Source organism: Pseudorca crassidens, chromosome 4, assembly GCF_039906515.1.
Source record: "Pseudorca crassidens isolate mPseCra1 chromosome 4, mPseCra1.hap1, whole genome shotgun sequence".
Taxonomy (NCBI): domain Eukaryota; kingdom Metazoa; phylum Chordata; class Mammalia; order Artiodactyla; family Delphinidae; genus Pseudorca; species Pseudorca crassidens.
Window position 1 is genome coordinate 13,240,685 of NC_090299.1, and position 22,472 is coordinate 13,263,156.

Consider the following 22,472-nt stretch of genomic DNA (forward strand, 5'->3'; position numbering starts at 1 on the left):
TGCCAGAGGTGATCTCTGAAATCCTGAGATAGGTAGTTCTTTAAAGATTTGAGTTTTTCGTTTTTGTTTTTTTCCCCTAATAATCAATATGGTCCTGGTATACAAATAGGGTAAGTGTGGTATTCTTATTATGAACATATCATCTTCCTTTCTGTTTTTCCCCATTTTTCTTAAGGTTTTACAAATATATTTATTTACCACATGATTTGAATTTATAGGAGTGTGCTGAAAAACAAGGCCAAATTGAACGAGGCATTAGGGAGAAAAAAGCAGTGGAAGAAGAACTAGAAAAGGTAAAGAGAAAAAGGAAAAAATAACTACCTAAAACCCAACTGCAAGTATTCAGCATTACTGTCTGCTTTCATCATACTATCTACTAGCAACCCCTATATTATAAGTATTCTCCTGGTGAGTGCTTTTATTTACTTGGAATATTTTCAGAATCTGCATTTAAGTACTGGTATTGCCTGTATACATTTCTTAACAAGAGTGGCCACATTATTTGAACTTTTTACTTAAAGGTATAAATTTTACAAAGTAACTGTATTCCTTGCTTAGACCTCATCCCAATATTAAATTTTATTTTGTCTTCTTTTTAAATTTTCTGCCAACTCTTATTGGGTGTAGGCCATCTATAAATATAAAAAGTATATATAACCAAAAAAATTATAAAATGCTATGATTTTTACCTTTTTAAAAACACAGAGTTTTAATCACAGTTAGGAAAGAATATTTACCCCAGTGACATTTGAGAACGAATATTGCAAGAAGTCTATAGTTTGAAATTTACTTCTTACTTAGATAACTCTTTTTATTTAGCAGTAAATATCCCACTCTTTTAAAATACCTTGGGGAGAAAAAGAGCTAAATTTGATTCAGCAAATCAAATTGTGTTTTAGGTGCTGTATTAGGAACTTTCATAGAGAGGTTAAGTAATTTACCCAATGTTAAAAAAATAGTAAATGGTAGAGTCAGAGTTTGATTTTCAAAGAAGAGCTGTGTGTTATAAAAAACATGTTATATCTGTATTATTGATATAAAAGATTATGACAACATCAGATAATAAAAGAGTAATTTACAAAGGAGAATATAGTATATAATCCCATTTGTGGGGGAAGAAAAAAAGAAATATACATATTATGTTCAGGGTAGGCCATTCATGGTCACCACTCCTACAAGGTTGATCCCTTCTGAGTTTCCCTCTGTTATGGAATAGGGCTAGGTCCCATTTAGATTGGACCTGCCATCAGGGTTTGGGATGAATTTTTTTAATATCACATGGCATAGGTTAAGGAATAGGCTTTATTGGGGAAATGTAAAACCTACAAGACTAAAGGCAACAGGTAAAGAGAAGTCACAGCTTTCTCTTCTCCCACTGTTCCACAGACAAGTATGCTATAGTCAAAATACTGCTGGTCCTGCAGTATAGGTCTGTATTTTAGTAGCAGGACATTGACATTTTGATACGCTGTCTTTTTGTAGAGCAGGAGTGACAAAGCAGTCTTGTCAGTGGGAGAAAACACAGGTTACTTGGCCAAGCATTCTGGATTGGAGGGTACCTGTGTGTAGGGTGTGTCTGAAAATGTGAACTGCCTAGCACCTGGAGACCTTGCAGTTCATGGGATGCTACAGCCTCTCTGTCATAGGTGGAAGCCCAGTCTCACAGGAAGCAGAGCTTGAATACAACCACTTCTGCTAGGGAAGGGGAAACCCCCATTTCAGCTAGATCGTTGTCTGGTTAACCTAGAGATTCTGGACTCATCACTTTCAGATAGTTCTACTCATTGCACCACAGTATGTGTCTGTACTTTTGAATATTGCAATACAGAATTGTCTTAAAAGTGGTCATCAAAGAATCAAAGCAGTTGTCTCCAAGTGGTAACATTTAGAATATTTTTTTAATTTCAGCTATTTTATATTTCTTTCTAGCATTTATTAAAACTATTTGAATGGTATAATGAGCCTGAATAATTTCAAAAAATAAGCAATTACTTTATATGTCAGTTTTCAGCACTTTATTTTGTAAATGTGAAACAACCAAAATTAATTATTGATATATTCTAATGTTATAATGGGACAGATGAACACATGATCATGAGTTTTTATTTCTCATCATTTATTTCAGTTTCTAAACTGTATAATTTCTTAAGATAATTTCCTTGTGCAAAGTAATATACATACAAGCCTCTTCTGCAGATTTACCTTGAAGGCAGAATAAATGAAAATGATTACAGAAAACTAGAAGAAATGCACCAAAGATGCCTGGTTGCAGAACGTTCAAAAGATGATCTTCAGCTAAGACTTAAGACAGCAGAAAATAAAATCAAACAACTTGAAATAAAGTAAGTTATTCTTTTGGATTTTCAGAATTCATACAGTTTTTGAGATTTTTTAGTTTTTATAGGACTCATAATTATATCTTATGTTGAAAAAAGACGTTTTAGCACCAAATAGAATTTCTTTTCAAGATTATTTTTGAAAACTAATTTCTTCAGGAAGAAAAGATACAGTACTGTACCATTTTATTTTAAGTTTCTTGTTTCTGGCAGTTAAATAGGATGTTCATAAGATCATTTTTTTCATACTAACTATGCAGCTATTACAGTAGCTTGCTTATAATTATTGCTTTTATACTCAGTTTAGAGGTATTGAATATTCAGTAATAATCCATCATTTGTATTTATTACATTGTCTATTAAAATGATAAATTTATAATCTGGCCTATCCATTCTGAATATTTCTCTACCTTTTCCCCCCAGAGTATTACTTATTATAGTAAAACTTACTTAAGTTGAATGAAGTTTTGATCTCTGTTACAGAATATGTTTAATAGTTATTTTAAAAGAGGAATGATAGCAGCAGTATGGCAGAATAGGAGGTCCCCACCCCATGTCTCTCTACAGAAACAAATATTTGGCAGGCATCCATAGACAAAAATGCCTTTGTGGGAGCACTGGAATCCAGGTAGGAGGTTGCAAAGCCTTAGTGGAGCCCAAAAATTAGGAGGCAGGCCTGCACACTAGTGGCAGGCCCTCCAACTGTGGTCCCATCTATGAACCCAAAGCAGCCCCATCTTCCTGTGGACTTGGCTCCAGCCCTCCTTGCCCAGTCCCGCACCTAGCCCCTTCCCAAGGAACCCTTATAGGTACTCTCAGTAATAGGCCTGCCAACCTCAGACCTGGCTGTAGCCGCCAAAGCATTCCCATTACCCAGCTCCAGTTCCACTCTCCTGCAGCCTGAACATAATGCTGCCCATCCGGGAACCAGCCCAGTAACCTCACGGGAGCACTAATGGACCCATTGGAAGCCACACCTGACTGTGCCCCTGGTAGCAAGTCTGCCAGTGACAGACCAGACTGCACACCCAACAAAAGCCACAAGACATGGATCCAGCCCTGTTCTACCACAGTTTGAGGCAGTCTTACATGGCCAGGGATTCACCCAAGGGACCCAGCAGAAGCCACTCTTGTAGATGCCCCCATTACAGGCCTCAGACCTGACTGTGATCCCTGAAACAATCTGTGACACAGCTCTAGTCCCACCCTACCACAGTCCAGAAGCAGTTCTGCCTGCCCATAGGCCAGCCCAGTGAACATGACAGGAGCACCTTAGAATCCTAACAGACACAACACCTGACTGCACCCCTGGTTACAGGTCTGCCAACCATGAACCTGGCAACAACCACATGACATGGTTTCAGTCCCGCTTAGCTGTGATCCCAGAGGCAGTCCCATCAGTTCTGAGACAAGACAGGAGAAGGTCTTTAGCTGCCAAAACCAGTCTAAAGACTGGAAGAGGAGTCTGCTCCTTCACATGCACAGATAGCAACAAAGAATCAAGCAAACATGACACCACCAAAGAAAACTAATAAGTCTCTAGCAATCAATGCAAAACAAATGGAGATCCATGAACTTCTAGAAAAAAAATTAAAAATAATTGTCTTAAGGAGCTTAATGAACACAGATGGTCAACTACATGAAATCAGGAGAACAATACATTAACAAAATGAGACGTTTAACAAAGAAATTGAAACCATAAAAGAACCAATCAGAAATCCTAGAGCTGAAGAATACAGTGATTGAACTGAAAAATTCAACAGAGAGCTTTATCAGCAGACTTGGTCATGCAGAAGAAAAATCGGCAAACTCAAAGACTGGTCATTTGAAATCATGCAGTGAGAAGAAAAGAAAAAAGAATGAAAAAAGAGTGAGGATAACCTACATGATTTATGGGACATCTTGAAGCAAATCAGTATCCACATTATGAAAATCCTGGAAGGAGCAAAGAATGAGAAAGGGGTAGAAAGTTTATTTAAAGAAATAATAACAGAAAACTTCCCAGATCTGGGGACAGTAATGAATATCCAGATCCATGATGACCAAAGAACAACAAATAGAGTGAACATCAAGAGCTTCATTTGACACATTATAATCAAAATGTCAAAAGTCAAAGAAAAAATTTGAAAACAGGAAGAGAAAAGGGACTCATCACATACAAGGGACTCCCTCAACCCCTGCATAAAACTATCAATGGATTTCTCAGAAGAAATCTTGCAGGCCAAGAGAGAGTGGCATAATATATTCAAAGTGCTGAAAGAAAAAACTAGGAACCAAGAATACTATACTCAGCAAAGCTCTCCATCAGAAACAAAGTAGAGATAAAAACTTTCCCAGAAAAAAAGAGATCAAAAGGAAGTTCATCACACTAGACTTACTGTACAAGAAATAATAAAGGGAGTTTTTCAAGTTGAAATGAAAGGACACTAATTAGCAACGTAAAAACAAAGTATAAACCTTTAGTCGTAAAGATAAGTATATAGTCAAATTCAGAATACTCTAACACTGTAATGGTGGTACATAATCACTTTTAACTCTGGTATAGAAGTTAAAAGATAAATTTTTTGAATAACAGTAGGTACAATAATGTGTCAATGGATATACAGTATAAAAAGATGTAAATTATACATCAGTAACATAAAATGTGAGAGAGCAGAGAAGTAAAATTGTAGAGATTGTTATGTGATTGAAGTTAAGTTGTTACCAGGTTAAAATAGACTAACTCTAAGATGTTTCATGTAAGCCTCATGCCAATCACAAAGAAAAAATGTGTAATAGGTACACGAACGATAAGAGAATGAAAGCATAGTACAAAAATCAACAAGAAGCAACAAAATGGTAATAAAGGAACCAAGGAACTACAAAACAGAAAACAATTAACAATATGGCAATAGTTATGTCCTTACCTATTAATAATGACTTTTAATGTAAGTGGATTAAATTCTCCAATCAAAATACATAGAGAGGCTCAATGGATTAAAAATCAAGTTCCAACTATGCACTGCCTACCAGGGACTGATTTTTAAATATGAGGAAACACATAGACTAACAGTTACAGGATGGCAAAAGATAGTCCATGCAAATGGGTACCCAAAAGATAGCAGGGTGTCTTATATCAGACAAAGTAGACTTTAAGTAAAAAACTATCACAAGACCAAAGATGGTCATTTTATAATGATAAAAGCGTTAATTTGTCAAGAGAAAATAGCAATCATAACACTATATGCAGTCAACATCGGAGCACCTAAGTATAATAAAGCAAATATTAACAACTGAAGGGAGAAATAGAGAGCAAACAATGATACTAAGGAACTTTAATACCTCACTTTCAACAATAGGTAGATCATCCAGACAGAAAATCAATAAGAAAACAGCACATTTGAGCAATGCTAAAGAACAAATAGACCTAACAACATTCTATACAACAGCAACACAGTACACATTCTTCTCAAGCAGGCACAGAACATTCTCCAGAATAGATCATACGATAGGCCACAATGTAAGTCTTAGCAAATTTAAGAAGATTGAAATTATATCAAGTATCTTTTCCAATCACAATGGTATGAAACTGAAATGCAGTAACAGGAGAAAAATTGAAATATTAACAAATAGGTGGAAATTAAATATCACACCAGTGGGTCAAAGAAGAAATCAAACAGGAAATCAATAAATATCTTGAGACAAACAAAAATAGAAACAAAATATACCAAACTTATGGGATGCAGCAAAACCAGTTCTTAAAGGAAAGTTTACAGTGATAAATGCCCTATATTAAGAAAAGAAAGATCTCAAATAAACAACCCAACTTTACACCTTAAGGACCTAGAAAAAGAAGAAAAAACTAAGCCCAAAGTTAGGAGAAGAAAGGAAATGACAAAGATTAGAGCAGAAATAGAGAATTTTTTTAAAAAATAGAAAAGATCAACCAAACTAAGACTCGGTGTTTTAAAAAGATAAACAAAATTGACAACCCTGTAACTAGGCTAAGAAAAAAAGAGAGAAAATCCAATAAATAAAAATCAGAAATAAAAGAGGACACATTACCACTGATACCACACAAATATAAAGGACCATAGGAGACTACTATGAACAATGATATGCCAACAAGTAGGACAACCATGAAGAAATGGATAAATTACTAGAAACATACAACCATACGAGAAATAGAACATCTGAACAGACCAGTTACTCTTAAGGAGACTGAATCAGTAATCAAAAACCTTCTTGGATTTTTGAAACATTCAGAACCAGATGGCTTCACTGATGAATTCTACCAAACATTTAAAGAAGATTTAATGCTGCCAGTCCTTCTTAAACTCTTTCATAAAATTGAAAAAGAGAGAACATTTCCAAACTCATTTTACGAAGCCAACATTACTCTGATATCAAAGCAAGACAAAGATACTATAAGAAAATAAAATTACAGGCTAATATCCCTGATGAACATAAATGCAAAAATCCTAAAAAGAAAAATTCAAGAGTGTATTAAAAGGATCATAGTAGGATTAAAATGTAGGATGCAAGGATGCTTTTGACATACACAGATCAATAAATGTGATACAACACCACATTAAAGAATAAGGGATAAAATTTGTATGATCATTTCAATAGATACAGGAAAAGCATTTCACAGAATGTAATTTGTAATAAAAACTCTGAACAAATTAGATGTAGAAGAAATGTTCCTCAACATAGTAAAGGCCCTATATAACAAGCCCACAACTAATGTCATACCCAGTGGTAAAAAGCTGAAAGGTTTTTTTTAAAGATCGTGAAAAAGACAGGAGTGCCCACTCTTGCCACTTCTATTCAATATAGTACCGTATGTCTTAGAGAAATTAGACAAGAAGAAAATACAAAATGTATCTAAATTGGAAGAGAAGTAAAATTGTCTCTGTTTACAGATGACATGATCCCATATATTGAAAACTGGAGACTCAACCACAAAGCCATTAGAACAAATACATGAATTTACTAACAACAAACTATATGAAAAAGAAATTAACAATTCCATTTACAATACCACCAAAAAGAATAAAATGCTTAGAATGAATTTATAACCAAGGAAGTGAAAAACCTGTACACTGAAATCTAAAAAACATTGAGGAAGTAAGTTGACAAAGTCACAAATAAATATAAAGATGTGTTTATAAATTGAACGAAGCAATAACGTTAAAATGTCCATACTACACAAAGCCATCTATAGATTCAATAAAATCCCTATCAGATTTTCCATGGTGTTTCCACAGAAATAGAAAAAAGTCCTAAAATTCATAATGAACCTAAAAAGACTGAATAGCCAAAGCAGTCTGGAGCAAGAACAAAAAACTGGATGCATCACACTTCCTAATTTCAAAATATATTACAAAGCTTTAGTAATCAAAACAGTACAATACTGGCATAAAACAGATGTATAGATTATGGCACAGAGTAGAGAGTGCAGAAATAAATACACACATTTGTAGTCAATAGATCTTTGACAGGGGTGCCAAGAACACACATGGAGAAAGGATAGTCTGTTCAATAAATGGTGCTGGGAAAACTGGATATCCACATGAAGAAGAAAAATTGGACCCTTATGTCACACCATGTACAAAAATAAGGTTATAATGGATTAAAGGCTTAAATGTATGTTCTGAAGCTATAAAATTACCAGAAGAAAACATAGGGAAAAAGCTTCTTGACGTTGGTCTTGGCAGTGGTTTTTTTGAATATGACCCCACAAGTACAGGTAACAAAAGCAAAAATAGACCAGTGGAATTACATCAAACTAAGAACTTTCTGCATAGCAAAGAAAACAGTCAACAGAGTGAAGAGACAACCTATGACATAGGAAAAATGTTTGCCAATAATACATCTGATATGGAGTTAATATCCAAAATATGTAAGAAACTTAAGAGCAAAAAAAAAAAAAAGAAAAAAACACATAAATTAGGCAAAAGACCTGAACAGATTTTTCCCAGAAGAAGACTTAGACAGCCAATAGATATATCAAAAGGTACTCATCATCACTTATTATCAGGGAAATGCAAATCAAACCCACAGTGAGGTATTACCTCACACCTGTTAGGATGGCCTTTGTCAAAAAGACAAAAGATAACAAGTGTTGGCAAGAATGTAGAGAAGGGAGAACACTTCTATGCTGTTGGTGAAAATGTAAATTAGTACAGCCACTATGGAAAACAGTATGGAGGTGCCTCAAAACATTAAAAATAGAACTACCATATAAGCCAAAAATCCTATTTCTGGGTATAGATCCAAAGGCAACAAAATCATTGTTTCAAAGAGATATCCGCACTCCCATGTTCATTGCAGTCAGTATTATTGACAATAACCAAGATATGGAAACAACCTAAGTGTCTGTTGACAGAAGAATGGATAAAGGAAAGGTGGTGTGTGTGTGTGTATGTGTACATATGGGGATGGATATATATATTTTTTTCTCTAAGAATCTCTTCCTTTCTCTATTTTTTTCTTATAAATAATTTGTTGGAAAACTGGATTGTTAGTATTGTAGAGTTTCCTCTACCTATATGCATATATGTGGTGTCATTTACCTTATTTCCTGCCCCATGCAGTTCCTAAAAACTAATAACTAAATCAAGAGGCTTGATCTGATTCAGCTTTCACTTTTTTTTGTAAGAACGCTTTATAAATGGTAATATTTTGGACTCCTGTTTGGAAGCACATAATGTGTCATTGTTTTTGATCTCAGCATCTCTCTCACTTGCGCATTTTTTGAGGATCATTGCCTAGATCCATCATTTCATTAGGAATAAGCCAAGGTTGAGATAGGAAAGAAGGGGCTGCAAGTATTATGGGGGTAAAGGACCTTCTATATTCCCTGTGACACCTATTGACCAGGGAATGTTCACAGTATTTGATTATCTGGGATTGAAAAGATGGAAATTTAAAAGATAGGAATAAAAATTAGCAGTATATTGAAACAAGATACATGTCTGGAGGTTGTGTCACTCAATAATCCATTGTTGAGAAAGTTCAAGAAATATAACCTATTTAACCTGTGATAAAACAAGAAGTTTATACAACTAGAAGTTTATAAAAACCGTTTCTAAGACATGTAACAGGAAAATATGAATTGTGTCTTATTATAATTCATAATTTATTGTAGTCAGCTAATGTCTTCCTACAGAGTTGATTGATAATGAAAGGAGTTTTGACTATTACCTACTCCACCTTCCTCACCATTAGCTTTAGTTTGTCCCCTTGAAGTCCTCTTTACACAGTGATTCTCAGTGTTAGTAAAAATTTGAAAGAGGTTTCACATTGACTTTCTAGGTGAGTGATAACAGTTCAGCTTATCTATTCTTAGTTAAGATTGCTTAAATTGAACGTACTTGCCTGGTGTAACGTAACATTGTGAAACCACATAGTTTAAGTCTATAGTGAGGAGAAATGGCTCAGAACAAAGAAAACAGGTCTACAGTATAACATATAGACAGACTTCTTGACTTCTATTGCATTTCATTAAGTTAAACTTAATGAAATTTTGTTTTGTTTTCCTTTTGTTTTTTTTTTTTTTATTCAGTTCCTCGGAAGAGATATCACGTTGCCAAGAAATGATTCAGAAACTTCAAAATGTATTGGAGTCTGAGAGAGAGAACTGTGGATTTGTCAGTGAACAAAGGCTGAAACTTCAGCAGGAAAATGAACAGTTACAGAAACAGACTGAGGATTTAAGAAAGATTGCTCTCGAGGCTCAAAAAAAAGCCAAATTAAAGGTGTTTTCAAAACTAGTTAGAATTAAATGTGTACTTGTGAAAATCAAAATATAGAGAATATTTACAGAGACCTAGTAGAACATTTTTAAGGTCTTTTTTTTTTTTTGCCTTCTCATCAGATAGCACTAAATCATAATGCAGAGTGTTAGCCAGTCTTTTCTTTATTGTAGAACTTGGCAAGCATACTTGAAAATGATTGCTTTCACTATTCACACACAAAAAAGTTCTTTTCCAACCATGAAATGCACTGATATTCCTGCCAAAGCAATTTAAGCAGTGCTAGCAAAACTATAGATTAGATAACTTCACGGACTGCCGTCCTCTCTTTTCCCTCCATAATAGCCTCTCGAAAATATAAGTCTTAAAACTAGCTGTATAGCGGATGGTACGTCAGTATGCTCTGAGAACCCCTCATAGGTAGTCTAAAAATTCCATGACAGGAAGAAAGCAAGGGACAAAAATCTCCTCTGGGAGAAAATTCCCTTTTATTTTCTCTCTCCTTCCCCCCTTCTTTACTCTAATGCTTACATGGTTTGGCAATAGGAACATGATAACCTGTTTGAGGGAGTTTCAAGCACAGGTATCACCATCAACATGTTGCTTGCCTTTCCCCATTCCACGTGACTTTTGTAAAAAGTGGCATTAACTCTTTATGATAAAGCTCTATTTTCCAGTTTTGTAGTAAGGATATGGGGTAGTAACATTAATGTTTCACTTTTTTCTTGTTATTATGAGCTCTCATAAGAACTCACATTCCAACCTAGTTCATATCAGTGTATATTTATTGAATGCCTCCTTTTGCAAGTATCAAACACTGTGATTATTTATAAAAGCTTGAACTCTGAAAAAGAGACCCTTACATATGCAAAGAAGCTTGTGCTTTGTGCTTTAGACTATGAGAAATCTTTGAAAAACAAAGGGGCAAAGTCATACTACCAGACATCAAGACTTGATATAAAGGTATAGTAATTAAGATAGTGCGTAATCTATATAAGAATAATCGACCTGATCAATGGAACAAAATAAAGTCCAGGAACAAACCCACTTTTCATAATCACCTCATTTATAACAAAGGCACCACGGAAGTTCAATAGGGAAAGAATTATCTTTATGACAAATAATGCTAGATCTTTACAATAAATCATGCTACAATAATAATAGATCAACTGGGTCCATATTTTAAAAATAAACCTTGACCCCTATATCACACCATACATTTAAATTAATTTGAGCTGTCTTGTAGACCTAAATGTGAAATATTAAATGATGGAACTTAAGGAGAAAATCTTCATGACCTTAAGAAAGAATTTCTTAAACAACACAAAGAGAACTGATTATAATGAAAAGATAGGTGAATTGGATTTCATTAAAATTAAGATTTTTAAGTCATCCAAAAGAGACACCATTGAGAGAGTGAAAAGTAGAAGAATTTATAATACATACAACCAAAAAAAAAAAAAGGATTCATTTCTAGAATATAAAAACTTTCACCAATTAATAAGGAAATAATTAATAAGGAAAAAACGTTTAACAATCAGGAGAAAACAGACACCCCATTTCCAAAAATGGGCAAAAGAATTAAATAGACACTTTATAAAAGAGAATATATGAAAAAATGTTCAACTTCATTATCTGTCAGGGAAATATAATTAAACCTATAATGAGGTACTACTGCATAGCTACCAGAATGGCTAAAATTTTAAAACTGACAATATCAAGTCTTGACAAAGTTGTAAAACAACTGGTAGTTTCATGTTATTTTGGGGAGTGTAAATTGGTACAACCACCATTTGGCAGTATCTTTTAAAGCTGGACATACATGCATACTATGCCAAATAATAATAATACTGGCTACATACCCAACAGGTATGAGTGCTTGTGTTCATCAAAACGTGTGTATAAGAATATCCATAGAAGTTTTAATCATATCAAAACACTGAAAATAACTCAAATGTCCATCAACATGAGATGATATAAATAAACTGTGGTATGTTCATGTATGGGAATAGAAGAAAAAAATGAACTATGTCTATAAGCATGGTGGGTGAGTCTCACAGACATAATGTTGGACAAAGAAGCCAGACATAAAAAAGCTTATAGTCTATTAATTTCATTATATGAAAGTGAAGAATGGGCATAATTACCTATAAGGATGGGATCAGAATAATGGTTACATTGTAGGTGGGTGAATATTGATTAGAAGGGCATGTGAGAGAGCCTCCTGTGGTACCTAAATCTGGGTTGTGACTCTGGTATGTCAGTATACATGTAAAAGTTGGTTGTATCCTTAAGATTCATGTACTTCATTGTAAGAGAGAGAGAAATAAATCTTGGCAGAGAAAAGTGGGTAGGATTATAGATAGAACAGGAGTGGCTATGGGTTTGATGATTATAGAAGCTGGTGATAAGCGTATAGAGATTCATTGTAATAGTCTTTCTATTTTGTGTATGCTTGAAAGTTTCCACACTGAAACATTTACATAATTAAAAAAAAAAAGTCAATGTACTTCAGTGAAAAAATGTTAAATCTTCATCTTATGTTTTAAATTTCATATGGATTAATAACTAAAAACTATTAATGATGAATTTCCCCACTTGATACTGCACCTGTTCTATCTTTAACCATTCAGGATAGTAACTGATGTTTCTTGGAAAACAAAAAGATGACAGAAAGCTTATCTACCAAAAATGCTCCCTTTGTGCCAAGTCTGCATCTAGCTTAAGAGAAGCATCATTGGTAAATAAGGGACAAAAGTTCTGAACCAGCTAGATAGCTGTAATTCTATTTTATGGAGGAGGGCTGTCAGATAAATTTCTCCTTTGTAGCCGATTCCTTCTTTGACAACATAGGAATCTAGTGCTACACTTTGCAGCTTTTCTCCTCCTTGAAAAAGAGTGTGATCTTTCATAGATAAACTGAAAGGAGCCAAAAAGATCAAGACAGTTGGATGTTGAGAGGTCGGTTGGCTGAGAACCTTAACAACTTATTATATGAAGTTTTCATTTGATCTTAAAGCCACTGCTGTCCTCTCCGCTCCAGCTTTCTCTTTTCCTAACTCCTCCTCCCTTCTTTCTGAAAAGGATCTCCATATCTCTGTGGTATGAATACCCCTCATAAAAATATAAAATTAGGAAATGGATAGTTTTTAGCAATCTTGTCTACTTTTGAGTAGTTTTCTGCAGAGGAAGGACACAAAAGAAGAAGGGAAGGAGACCATAAATCCTTTTTCCCAACCCAACATTCTGAATTGAATCATTAGTAGGACTTTTGTTGTTATAGAAGACATGGTTGTTTTGGTCCTTATCCTTCCAACATCAGCGTAGACCTGTCCAGTTTAACAATCGGAATTGCATCAGCTGAAGGATCTGGGGTTTGTTTGAAGACTAAATTTTGATACCAGAAAGCTATCATTTATTCAGTCTACAGATATGTTTTGACATCCTTACTATGATTCAGGTGCTGAAAATGTAATAGTAAACAAAAAACACATGGTCCCCATCCTTAAAAACTTATTTGCATGGAGGTGGGAAAACTAAATGTATCTTTGCAAACTAATAAATGCCCTTTAGGAAAAGCGTAGGGCACTATGAGAGCTTTTTCTAGATAGATGGTAAGAGAATTTCCCTGTAGGATCAATAATTGAGCTGAATTCTAAAAGCTGACTAGAGATAACTAAGATAAGCAGGAGGGGAAAGATTATTCCAGGGAAAGGGAACGACATGTGAAAAGACCCAAGAATGAGAAGGCATTGTGGCAGAAACAAAGAAAGAGAAGGGAATAGTAGCATAATACAAGCTTGTAGAATTAGAGACAGGTTATCATGAAGGACGGTAGAAAAAAGCTTGTCAAACTGCAAATAGATTTTCCAATTGGAAATGGGGAGTTAAGTAGGCAGGAAGAGTGCTAAAGCTATATAGATGCATAGATCAGTTTTTAATACATGTGTGAGAGAGACAGAGACAGAATTAAATACTTCCACTTAAGATGTCAGAACCATGGCTTCTCCAGAGAAAGTGGAGATTGAGGCAGGGAAGGATATTCAATTCTAAATTTGTAGAATTCAGTAATTCAAAAATTGTTTAAATCGAGCAGAGTCACGGAGCTTCAGGAGGCTTGCACAGCAGTAATATAATACACAATTAATAAATCCAAAGTTGTTTTTTCCAGTGCCAGTGTTTATAAAGTCAAATTTCTACTTGTGTACCATTTGAGAAAGCAAATTTAAGAGTTTTAGGAAGTTGTTGCATTTAGCAGGGGTAGTGAGGACAGGATGTTTGCAGTTTTCCCCCATGAGCCATGGGTTTAGCTGTTGTTGAGTTTTCTTTGGTGTTTTTGAATTGGTAAAATCGAGTTCCTTATTCATTCTTTTTTGAGTTTAAAAGCAGCCATATTTAATCAATCACTAGAAGTCATTCCAGCTGTCACCATTTTTAAATCACATTAGAATATCACAAGATAGATATTCTTTATAATATTTCTTTAGTGTAGCAAGATAAAGATGGCCTGAGAGTGCACCAAAGAAGTTGTTCTTGTAACTATTTAACTATTTCCTCAATTGCCTGAAGTATGGTAATAGGTAGTTTCATTCTAGCTGCATACAAAAGCAGACAGTTCACTACATACACTGGGTACTTTAGGACATTAGGGTTAATTCTCTCCCTGAATCCAGCTGAGAAAGCTTTTAGGGTATCCAAAGAGCATTTATTTGTATCTTCATTCTGCATTAAGGTATTTTTATTATAATGACATAAATAACCTAGAAATAACTGAAGACATTTCCATATGAGTTTCTGAAAATCACTATAGTCTTTTCCTGAAAAACAAAATACATTGTTCATTTATACTGTAACTGAAGTGGTAAAGGAATTCCTGCCCTTTGAAAGACAATCTGAACTTTAGTATGTAAATCAAAAGTGACTTAAGGAGCTTCTAAGATGAGCTTCTCATGAGCACCTCAGAGTGCTGGGAGGATGGCATACTTGGAGAGGGCGTGGAAGCTCTGCACTCCCCCTACATCCATACCTTGCTCGGTATGTCTCTTCTATTTGACTGTGCGGAAGTTGTATCCTTTATAATAAACCAATGAACACTTCTTGTGTTTTAAAAACATAAATGGCTTCCGTTTAAACCCAACTCAGTTACTGAGAGCATGAGTATTTTCTATGGATTCTGGCAAGAAAAGTAGAAGTAGATGACAAGAGCAGCTTTATTTCAGATAGTATACTTTTTTCCTACTGGCATTTAAGGTGTTGGGGAAAGTGGTGAAAAATTTGTAGTCCATCATAATTCTGGTTTCATTAAATTTATGTTATAAAATAGCATAAGTCTTCATCTGTGATGGAGACAAATTATAAACTTAATTTTTATATAGGTTTCTCATCCAAATATTTCTATGCCGCAAACACAAAAAAAGGATTCCTTTTGTATATATCATTGATCAGTATATCTCCTAGAAAAACAGAGAAGAAAAAATACTGTGTTCATTTTGTTCCTTAGATCAGTACGATGGAGCATGAATTTTCAATAAAGGAACATGGGTTTGAAGTTCAGTTAAGAGAGATGGAAGACAGTAATCGAAATTCCACGGTTGAACTGAGGCATCTCTTAGCAACTCAGCAGAAGGCAGCCTGTAGGTGGAAAGAAGAAATGAAGAAACTCACTGAGAGTGCGGAAATTAGAATCAGTAGTCTAAAGTAAGTCCACTATTAATTGTTTGATACATTTTACAGAAGAAATTATTTAACTTTTAGTTTAATGTTCTTGCCATAATCTTTTTTGTAAAAATGTATAAATCTGGGCCTTGTACTTATATATTTTATTCAGCAAATATTTATTAAACTACTATGAAAAATATTAAGCATTATAAACCAAACTAATACTGTTTGTTTTATAAATTTTATGCATACTTCAGAAAATACAATGATTTTTGTTGGACAAAGCAGTTTAGAATCTTAATACTATTTGCATATAGATATAGCATAGTAATGTTCTGTAGCTGCAACAAAATCTATTTGGCCTACAAAGCCTAAAATATTTGTTCTCTGGCCCTTTAAGAATTTGCTGACCCATGCAGAAAGAACTTGAACATTTATGACGAATGAAATGGGAAGCTATGAAGGGCTTTTAGCAAAATGATATAATCAGGCTTAACTGTTCAACAGGTCATTTTGACTGCTGTGTGATGAATAGACTGGAGAGGGTCAAGGGTAGAAGAAGAGAGAAGGCAAACCAGTACTGTAATAATCCAAGTAAAAAATGATGGTAACTTGGATTAAGTTTTGAAGGACTGAAAATCATTTTTTTAAAAAGCTTGCTTTGGGCCGTGTTAAGTATGAGCCACGTAAAAGGCATTTAAGTCAGAATATCAGCTTGTTAGTTGGATACATAAGTTTGGAGTTCAGGAAAAATATTGCAACAGGAGGAGTATATTTGGAAATCACTAACATACACATGATTTTTAAAGTCATGGAATGAGAAGGTATAGAAACGAAGTCTGGATAGGGAAATTAAGCTATCCAAGGACTAACTTCTGAAAATTAGTTTAGAGAGATGAAAATTCCACTGAGACTGAGAAAAAATATTGAGACAAACAAGAATCAAGACAGAAAGGTTAAAAATAAAAATTCAAAACGAGTAAGCGATAAAAATAGGTGATGTTTACATTTTACAGATAAACTGAGGCTGAGGGAGGTTAAGGAACTTGTTCAAGGTCACATAGCTAACGAAGTGACAGATCCTGATTTCAAATTTAGGCAGCTCATGTGAAGACAACATAGTCCTAACCATTAAGGTTTGTGGGGGTTTTTTGCATTTTATTATTTTTTTAATTGAAGAATATTTGCTGTACAATATTATATGTTACAGGTATACAATATAGTGATTCACAATATTTAAAGGTTTTATTTAATTTATATAATAGTTATTATAAAATATTAGCTATTTCCCCTGTGTTGTACAATATATCCTTTTGCTTATTTTATACCTAATAGTTTGCAACTCTTAATCCACTACCCCTATACTGACCCTCCCCCCTTCCCTCTCCCCACTGGTTACCACTAGTTTGTTTTCTATATCTGTGAGCCTGCTTCTTTTTTGTTATATTCACTAGTTTCTTTTTTATGGCTGAGTAGTATTCCATTGTGTATATACTCCACATCTTTTTTTATCCATTCATCTATTGATAGACACTTAGGTTGCTTCCATGTCTTAGCAATTGTAAATAATGCTGCTATGAACGTTGGAGTGCATGTATCTTTTCGAATTAGTGGTGGGGTTTTTTATCGTATATATACCCAAGGGTGGAATTGCCAGGTCCCATGGTAGTTCTATTTTTAGCTTTTGAGAAACCTCCATACTGTTTTCCACAGTGGATGCACCAATTTACATTCCCACCAGCAATGTATGAGGGTTCCCTTTTCTCCTCATCCTTGCCACCATTTGTTATTTGTGTTGTTTTTGATAGTAGCCATTCTGACATGTATGAGGTGATATTTCATTGTAGTTTTTAGCTGCATTTCCCTGATGATTAGTGATGTTGAACATCTTTTCATGTGCCTGTTGGCAATCTGCATTTCCTCTTTGGAAAAATGTCAGGTAAGCCTGTATCACTATAAACTTCCCTCTTAGACCTTGTTTTGCTGTGTCCCATAAGTTTTGGATTGTTGTGTTTTCATTTTCATTTGTCTCTTTTTATTTCCTCTCTGATTTCTTCAGTGATCCATTGCTTGTTTAATAGCATATTGTTTAGCCTGCACATGTTTGTGTTTTTTACAGATTTTTCCTTGTAGTTAGTTGATTTCTAGTCTCATAGCTTTGTGGTCAGAAAAGATGCTTTATATGATTTCAATTTTCTTAAATTTATCAAGGCTTGTTTTCTGGTCTAGCATATGATCTATCCTGGAGAATGTTCCATTTGCATTTGAAAAGAATGTATTTTGCTGCTTTCAGGTGGAATACTCTATATATATCAATTAAGTTCATTTGGTCTGATGTGTCTTTTAAGGCAAGGATTTCCTTATTGATTTTATGTCTGGATGATCTGTCCATTGATGTAAGTGGTGTATCAAAGTCCCCCACTATTTTGTATTACTGTCAATTTCTCCTTTTATGTTCATTGATATTTGCCTTATGTATTTAGGTGCTCCTATGTTGGGTACATATATATTTACAGTTGTTGTATCTTTTTCTTGATTTTATCCTTTGATCATTATGTATTGTCCTTCTTTGTCTCTTCCAACAGTCTTTATTTTAAAGCCTATTTTATCTGATATAAGTATTGCTACTCTGGGTTTCTTTTGATTTCCATTTGCATGGAATACCTTTTTCCATCCCCTCACTTTCAGTTTGTGCGTGTCTCTAGATCTGAAGTGAGTCTCTTGTAGGCAGCATATATACGGGTCTTTTTTTGTATCCCGTCAGCCACTGTGTGTCTTTTGGTTGGAACATTTAGTCCATTCACCAATCACCAATCATTTAAGGTGATTATTGATATGTATGTTCTTATTGCCATTTTGTTCATTGTTTGGGGCTTATTTTTGTAGGCCTTTTCTTTCCCTTTCTTCTTTTGTTCTCTTGTGACTTTATTACTATCTTTAGTGTTATGTTTGGATTCCTTTTTCTTTTTTGTGTATATATCTGTTACAGATTTTTGTTTTGCAGTTACCATGAGGTTTTTGTAAAGCAGTATAGGTACTACTTCATATATAAAGCAGTTTTACATTGTTTTACATTGCCAATCTCTTAATTTCAAATGCATTTTAAAACCCTGCATTTGTACTGTCTTCCCTTCATGATTACTATTTTTGATGTCATATTTTACATCTAATTTTTTTGAGTATCTCTTAACTACTTATTGTGGATATAGATAATTTTACTACTTTTGTCTTTTAACCTTCCTACTGGCTTTGTGTGTGGATGATTTCCTAACCTTTACTGTATGTTTGCCTTTACTGGTGAGTTTTCCATTCAGTAATTTTCTCGTTTCTAGCTGTGGCCTTTTCTTTTTCTCCTAGAGAAGTTCCTTTAACATTTATTGGAAAGCTGGTTTGGTGGTGCTGAAGTTTATCTTTTGTTTGTCTTTAAAGCTTTTGATTTCTCTGTCAATCTGAAGGTGAGCCTTGTTGGGTATTCTTGGTTTGTAGGCTTTTTCCTTTCATCACTTTAAATATATAGTGCCGCGCCCTACTCACCTGCAGAGTTTCTGCTGAAAAGTCAGCTGATAGCCTTATGGGCATTCCCTTGTATGTTATTTGTTTCTTTTCCCTTGCTGCTTTTAATATTCTCTCTTTATCTTTAATTCTTGTCATTTTAATTACAGTGTTCTTGGTATGTTCCTTTTTGGGACTCTCTGCACTTCCTGGACTTGGGGGACTGTTTCCTTTCCCAGGTTAGGGAAATTTTCATCTGTTATGACTTCTGATATTTTCTCAGGCCTTTTCTCTCACTATTCTTCTTCTTGGGACCCCTGAAATGCTAATATTACTGTGCTTAACGTTGTCCCAGAGGTCTCTTAAACTGTCCTCATTTGTTTTCATTCTTTTTTCTTTTTCTGTTCAGTGGCAGTGATTGAGTAGAGTGGCACTACTCTGTCTACTAGCTCACTGATCTGTTGCTCTTCATCATTTAGTCTTCTGTTGATTCTTTATAGTGTATTTTTCATTTCAGTTGTTGCAGTCTTCATCTCTGGTTGTTTGTTCCTCATATTTTCTAACTCTTTGTTACAAACTACTAACTTCTTGCTCTGTGCATCCATTTTTCTCCCAAGTTCTTTGATCATCTTTATGATCATTACTTTGAACTCTTTCTTGGGTAAATTGCCTATCTCCACTTTACTTATTTCTTCTTCCAGGATTTTATCTCTTCCTTCGTCTGCAACATATTCCTCTGTTGCTATTCATATTATTCGTACTTTTATGTATGTGGTAGGTTAGTTATGCTTCTCAATCTTGGAGAAGTGGCCTTTTGTAGGATATGTCCGATGTGTCCCAGCAGCATACTCCCCTCTTGTCGCCCAAGCTATACATTCTATGGGTTCCCCCTAAGAGGTCTGTGTGTGTCCTTGTGTTGTGGCAGGCTGACCATGTGGGCAGTCTGGTAGGCTTGTTGTCCCCTAGCCTGGTTGGTTGCCAGGCCCTGCCTTGTGCAGATGCTGCTGGCTACTGGTTAGTGAGACCTGGTCACGAAGCAGCTCGCTGCAGAACCCTAGCGGGCTCTGGGCTAGTGCTGGCTCGCTGGTGGGCAGAGTCAGTGTCTAGAAGACTCCAGGCTGTTGCTTGCCCACTGGTTGGTGATGCCAGGTCCTGGGGTTAATGCTGTACCAGTGGCAGGCAGAGCCAGGTCCTGGAGTCTGGCTGCAAGGCCGAAGGATCCCAGAGCTGGTGTCATATTGCTGGTGAGCAGGGGCTGGTTCCTGACATAGTTGGTTATGGGGGATTGTGGTGTTCCGAAGCTTGCCTTGGCCTGCTGTGCATGGGCTGGGTGTGAAGGCTACAGGATCATAGTTTTCTTGCATCTGGTGTCTACCCGCTCTGGGTGATGCTGGTTTAGAGGCTTGTGCAGGCTTCCTGGAGGGCAGGGCCAGTGCCTGCTCAGTGGTGGGTGGAGCTGGGTCTTGGTCCTTTGGTGGGCAGAGCCATGTCTGGGCGCAACTGTGGCCTCAGGAAGTCTTTAGGCAGCCTGTCTGCTGATGGATGGGCTGTGTCTCCACCCAGTTAGCTGTTTGGCCTGAGGCTTCCCAACACTGGTGCCTGCAGGCTGTTTGGTGGTACCAGGTCTTGACACTAATGAGCTAGAGGGAGGATCTCGAGACGGCAGCCACAAGCATCAGTGTCCACACAGTATATATCTCCTACATATGGCTGCCACCAGTGTCTATGTCCCCAGAATGAGTCACAGCCATCCCTACCTCTCCAGGAGACTCTCCAAGATGAACAGGTAAGTCTGGCCCAGGCTTCTATCAAATTACTGCTTTTGCCCTGGGTCCTGGTACACATAAGATTTTGTGTGTGCCCTTTAAGAATGAAGTTTCTAATGAACCTTTCAGTTTGGCACTCTGTGGTTGTCTTGTTAATTATGGTAAGAACAGTTTTGGTGGAATGCTGGAATGAAAATGTAGTTAGAATAAATTTAAGAGAAAAGAAAAAGTTTTGCTTCCATTTAATGGTGAAGTAGGAAATTTGGACCTGCCCTCTACCACGACTAAAAAAGTTACATGAATTATAGAAAGCATCTACTAAGAGTATTAAATAACTAACAAAAAAATTATTACCAGTTTGACTTTATCCCAGGAATGCAAAACTATTAAAGTATTAGAAAATAAATTGATGTTATTTACCACATTAACTTATTAATTAATTAAAAGAGAAAAATCATAAGTTCTTCTCAATAGATACAGAAAAAGTATTTGAGAAAATTTAATATCTCTCCATTTATGATTTTCAATATATCTCTTAGCAAACTAGGAATAGAATTTCCTTAATTTTATGAAGGCATCTATTCTAAACATTATTCCTAACAGCAAAATAAAATAAAGTGTTAATAACTTTCCTCTGAAGATTGGGAAGATGACAAAGAAGACCACTGTTACCACTTCTGTTAGTATTTGTACCAGAAGTCCTAATCAGTGCAGTATGGCAAGAAAAAGAAATAAAAGGTAAGGAAAGGAAGGAAGTAAACAGTCATTCTTCACAGACAGCATAACTGTATATGTAGAAAATCTAAAATAATTCATAGACAGAGTATTAGGTGAACATACAAAAATCAATTGTGTTTCTACATACATAGCAGCAACAAACATTTCAAAATAAAACTTTAAAAATAGTAAAATTTACAATGCATCAAAATATATCAAATACCCACGAATAAATTTAACAAATGAGGTGTAAGACTTCTACATGAAAACTATGATATAAAAGTAATTTTAAAAAAACTTTTTTGAATTTTAAAAAATAAAATAAAACTAATTAAAGAAGACCTAAGTAAGTAGAGATCATGTTAATTGATCAGAATACTCAGCATTATAAATTTGTTAACACTCCCCACCCTGACTATATGTAGAGTCAGTGTAACCCCAGTCAAAATACTAGCACATGGAGGAGTATCCAAAACATATTAAGTGAAAAAAAAAAAGTAGTATATAGTGTGTATAGTATTCTACCATTGGCAGAGAGGGCATTTGAGTGTGTGTGTGTACATATATATACAAACATGCTATATATACACTGCGTTCAGACAGACAGACTCACACATACACGCACATTCTGCTTTTTTAAAAAAGAGAAGACAAAAAATAATTTAAATGGTTTTCCATGAGGGGAGAGAAGAGGATAAGGATGAAGACTAGACTTCTTTAAATGAACCTTGTTTTATAGATTTGTAGGCTTGACTTTGAAACTA

General features: G+C 35.2%; 1 protein-coding gene across 4 annotated transcripts in view; it reads left to right on the forward strand.

Annotated features, from left to right (window-relative positions):
- The window catches only part of SCLT1 (sodium channel and clathrin linker 1), a 268,727-nt gene that overhangs the window by 171,036 nt on the left and 75,219 nt on the right, over positions 1–22,472 (forward strand). For 3 of the 4 annotated variants that reach the window (XM_067735088.1, XM_067735087.1, XM_067735089.1), the window contains exons 15-18: positions 219–293; positions 2,197–2,342; positions 9,886–10,078; positions 15,576–15,772. In XM_067735088.1, the coding sequence (XP_067591189.1) occupies positions 219–293; positions 2,197–2,342; positions 9,886–10,078; positions 15,576–15,772 (611 nt within the window). Of the gene's footprint in view, positions 1–218; positions 294–2,196; positions 2,343–9,885; positions 10,079–15,575; positions 15,773–22,472 lie in introns of those variants that run through there. The other variant, XM_067735090.1, reaches the window with a different exon arrangement.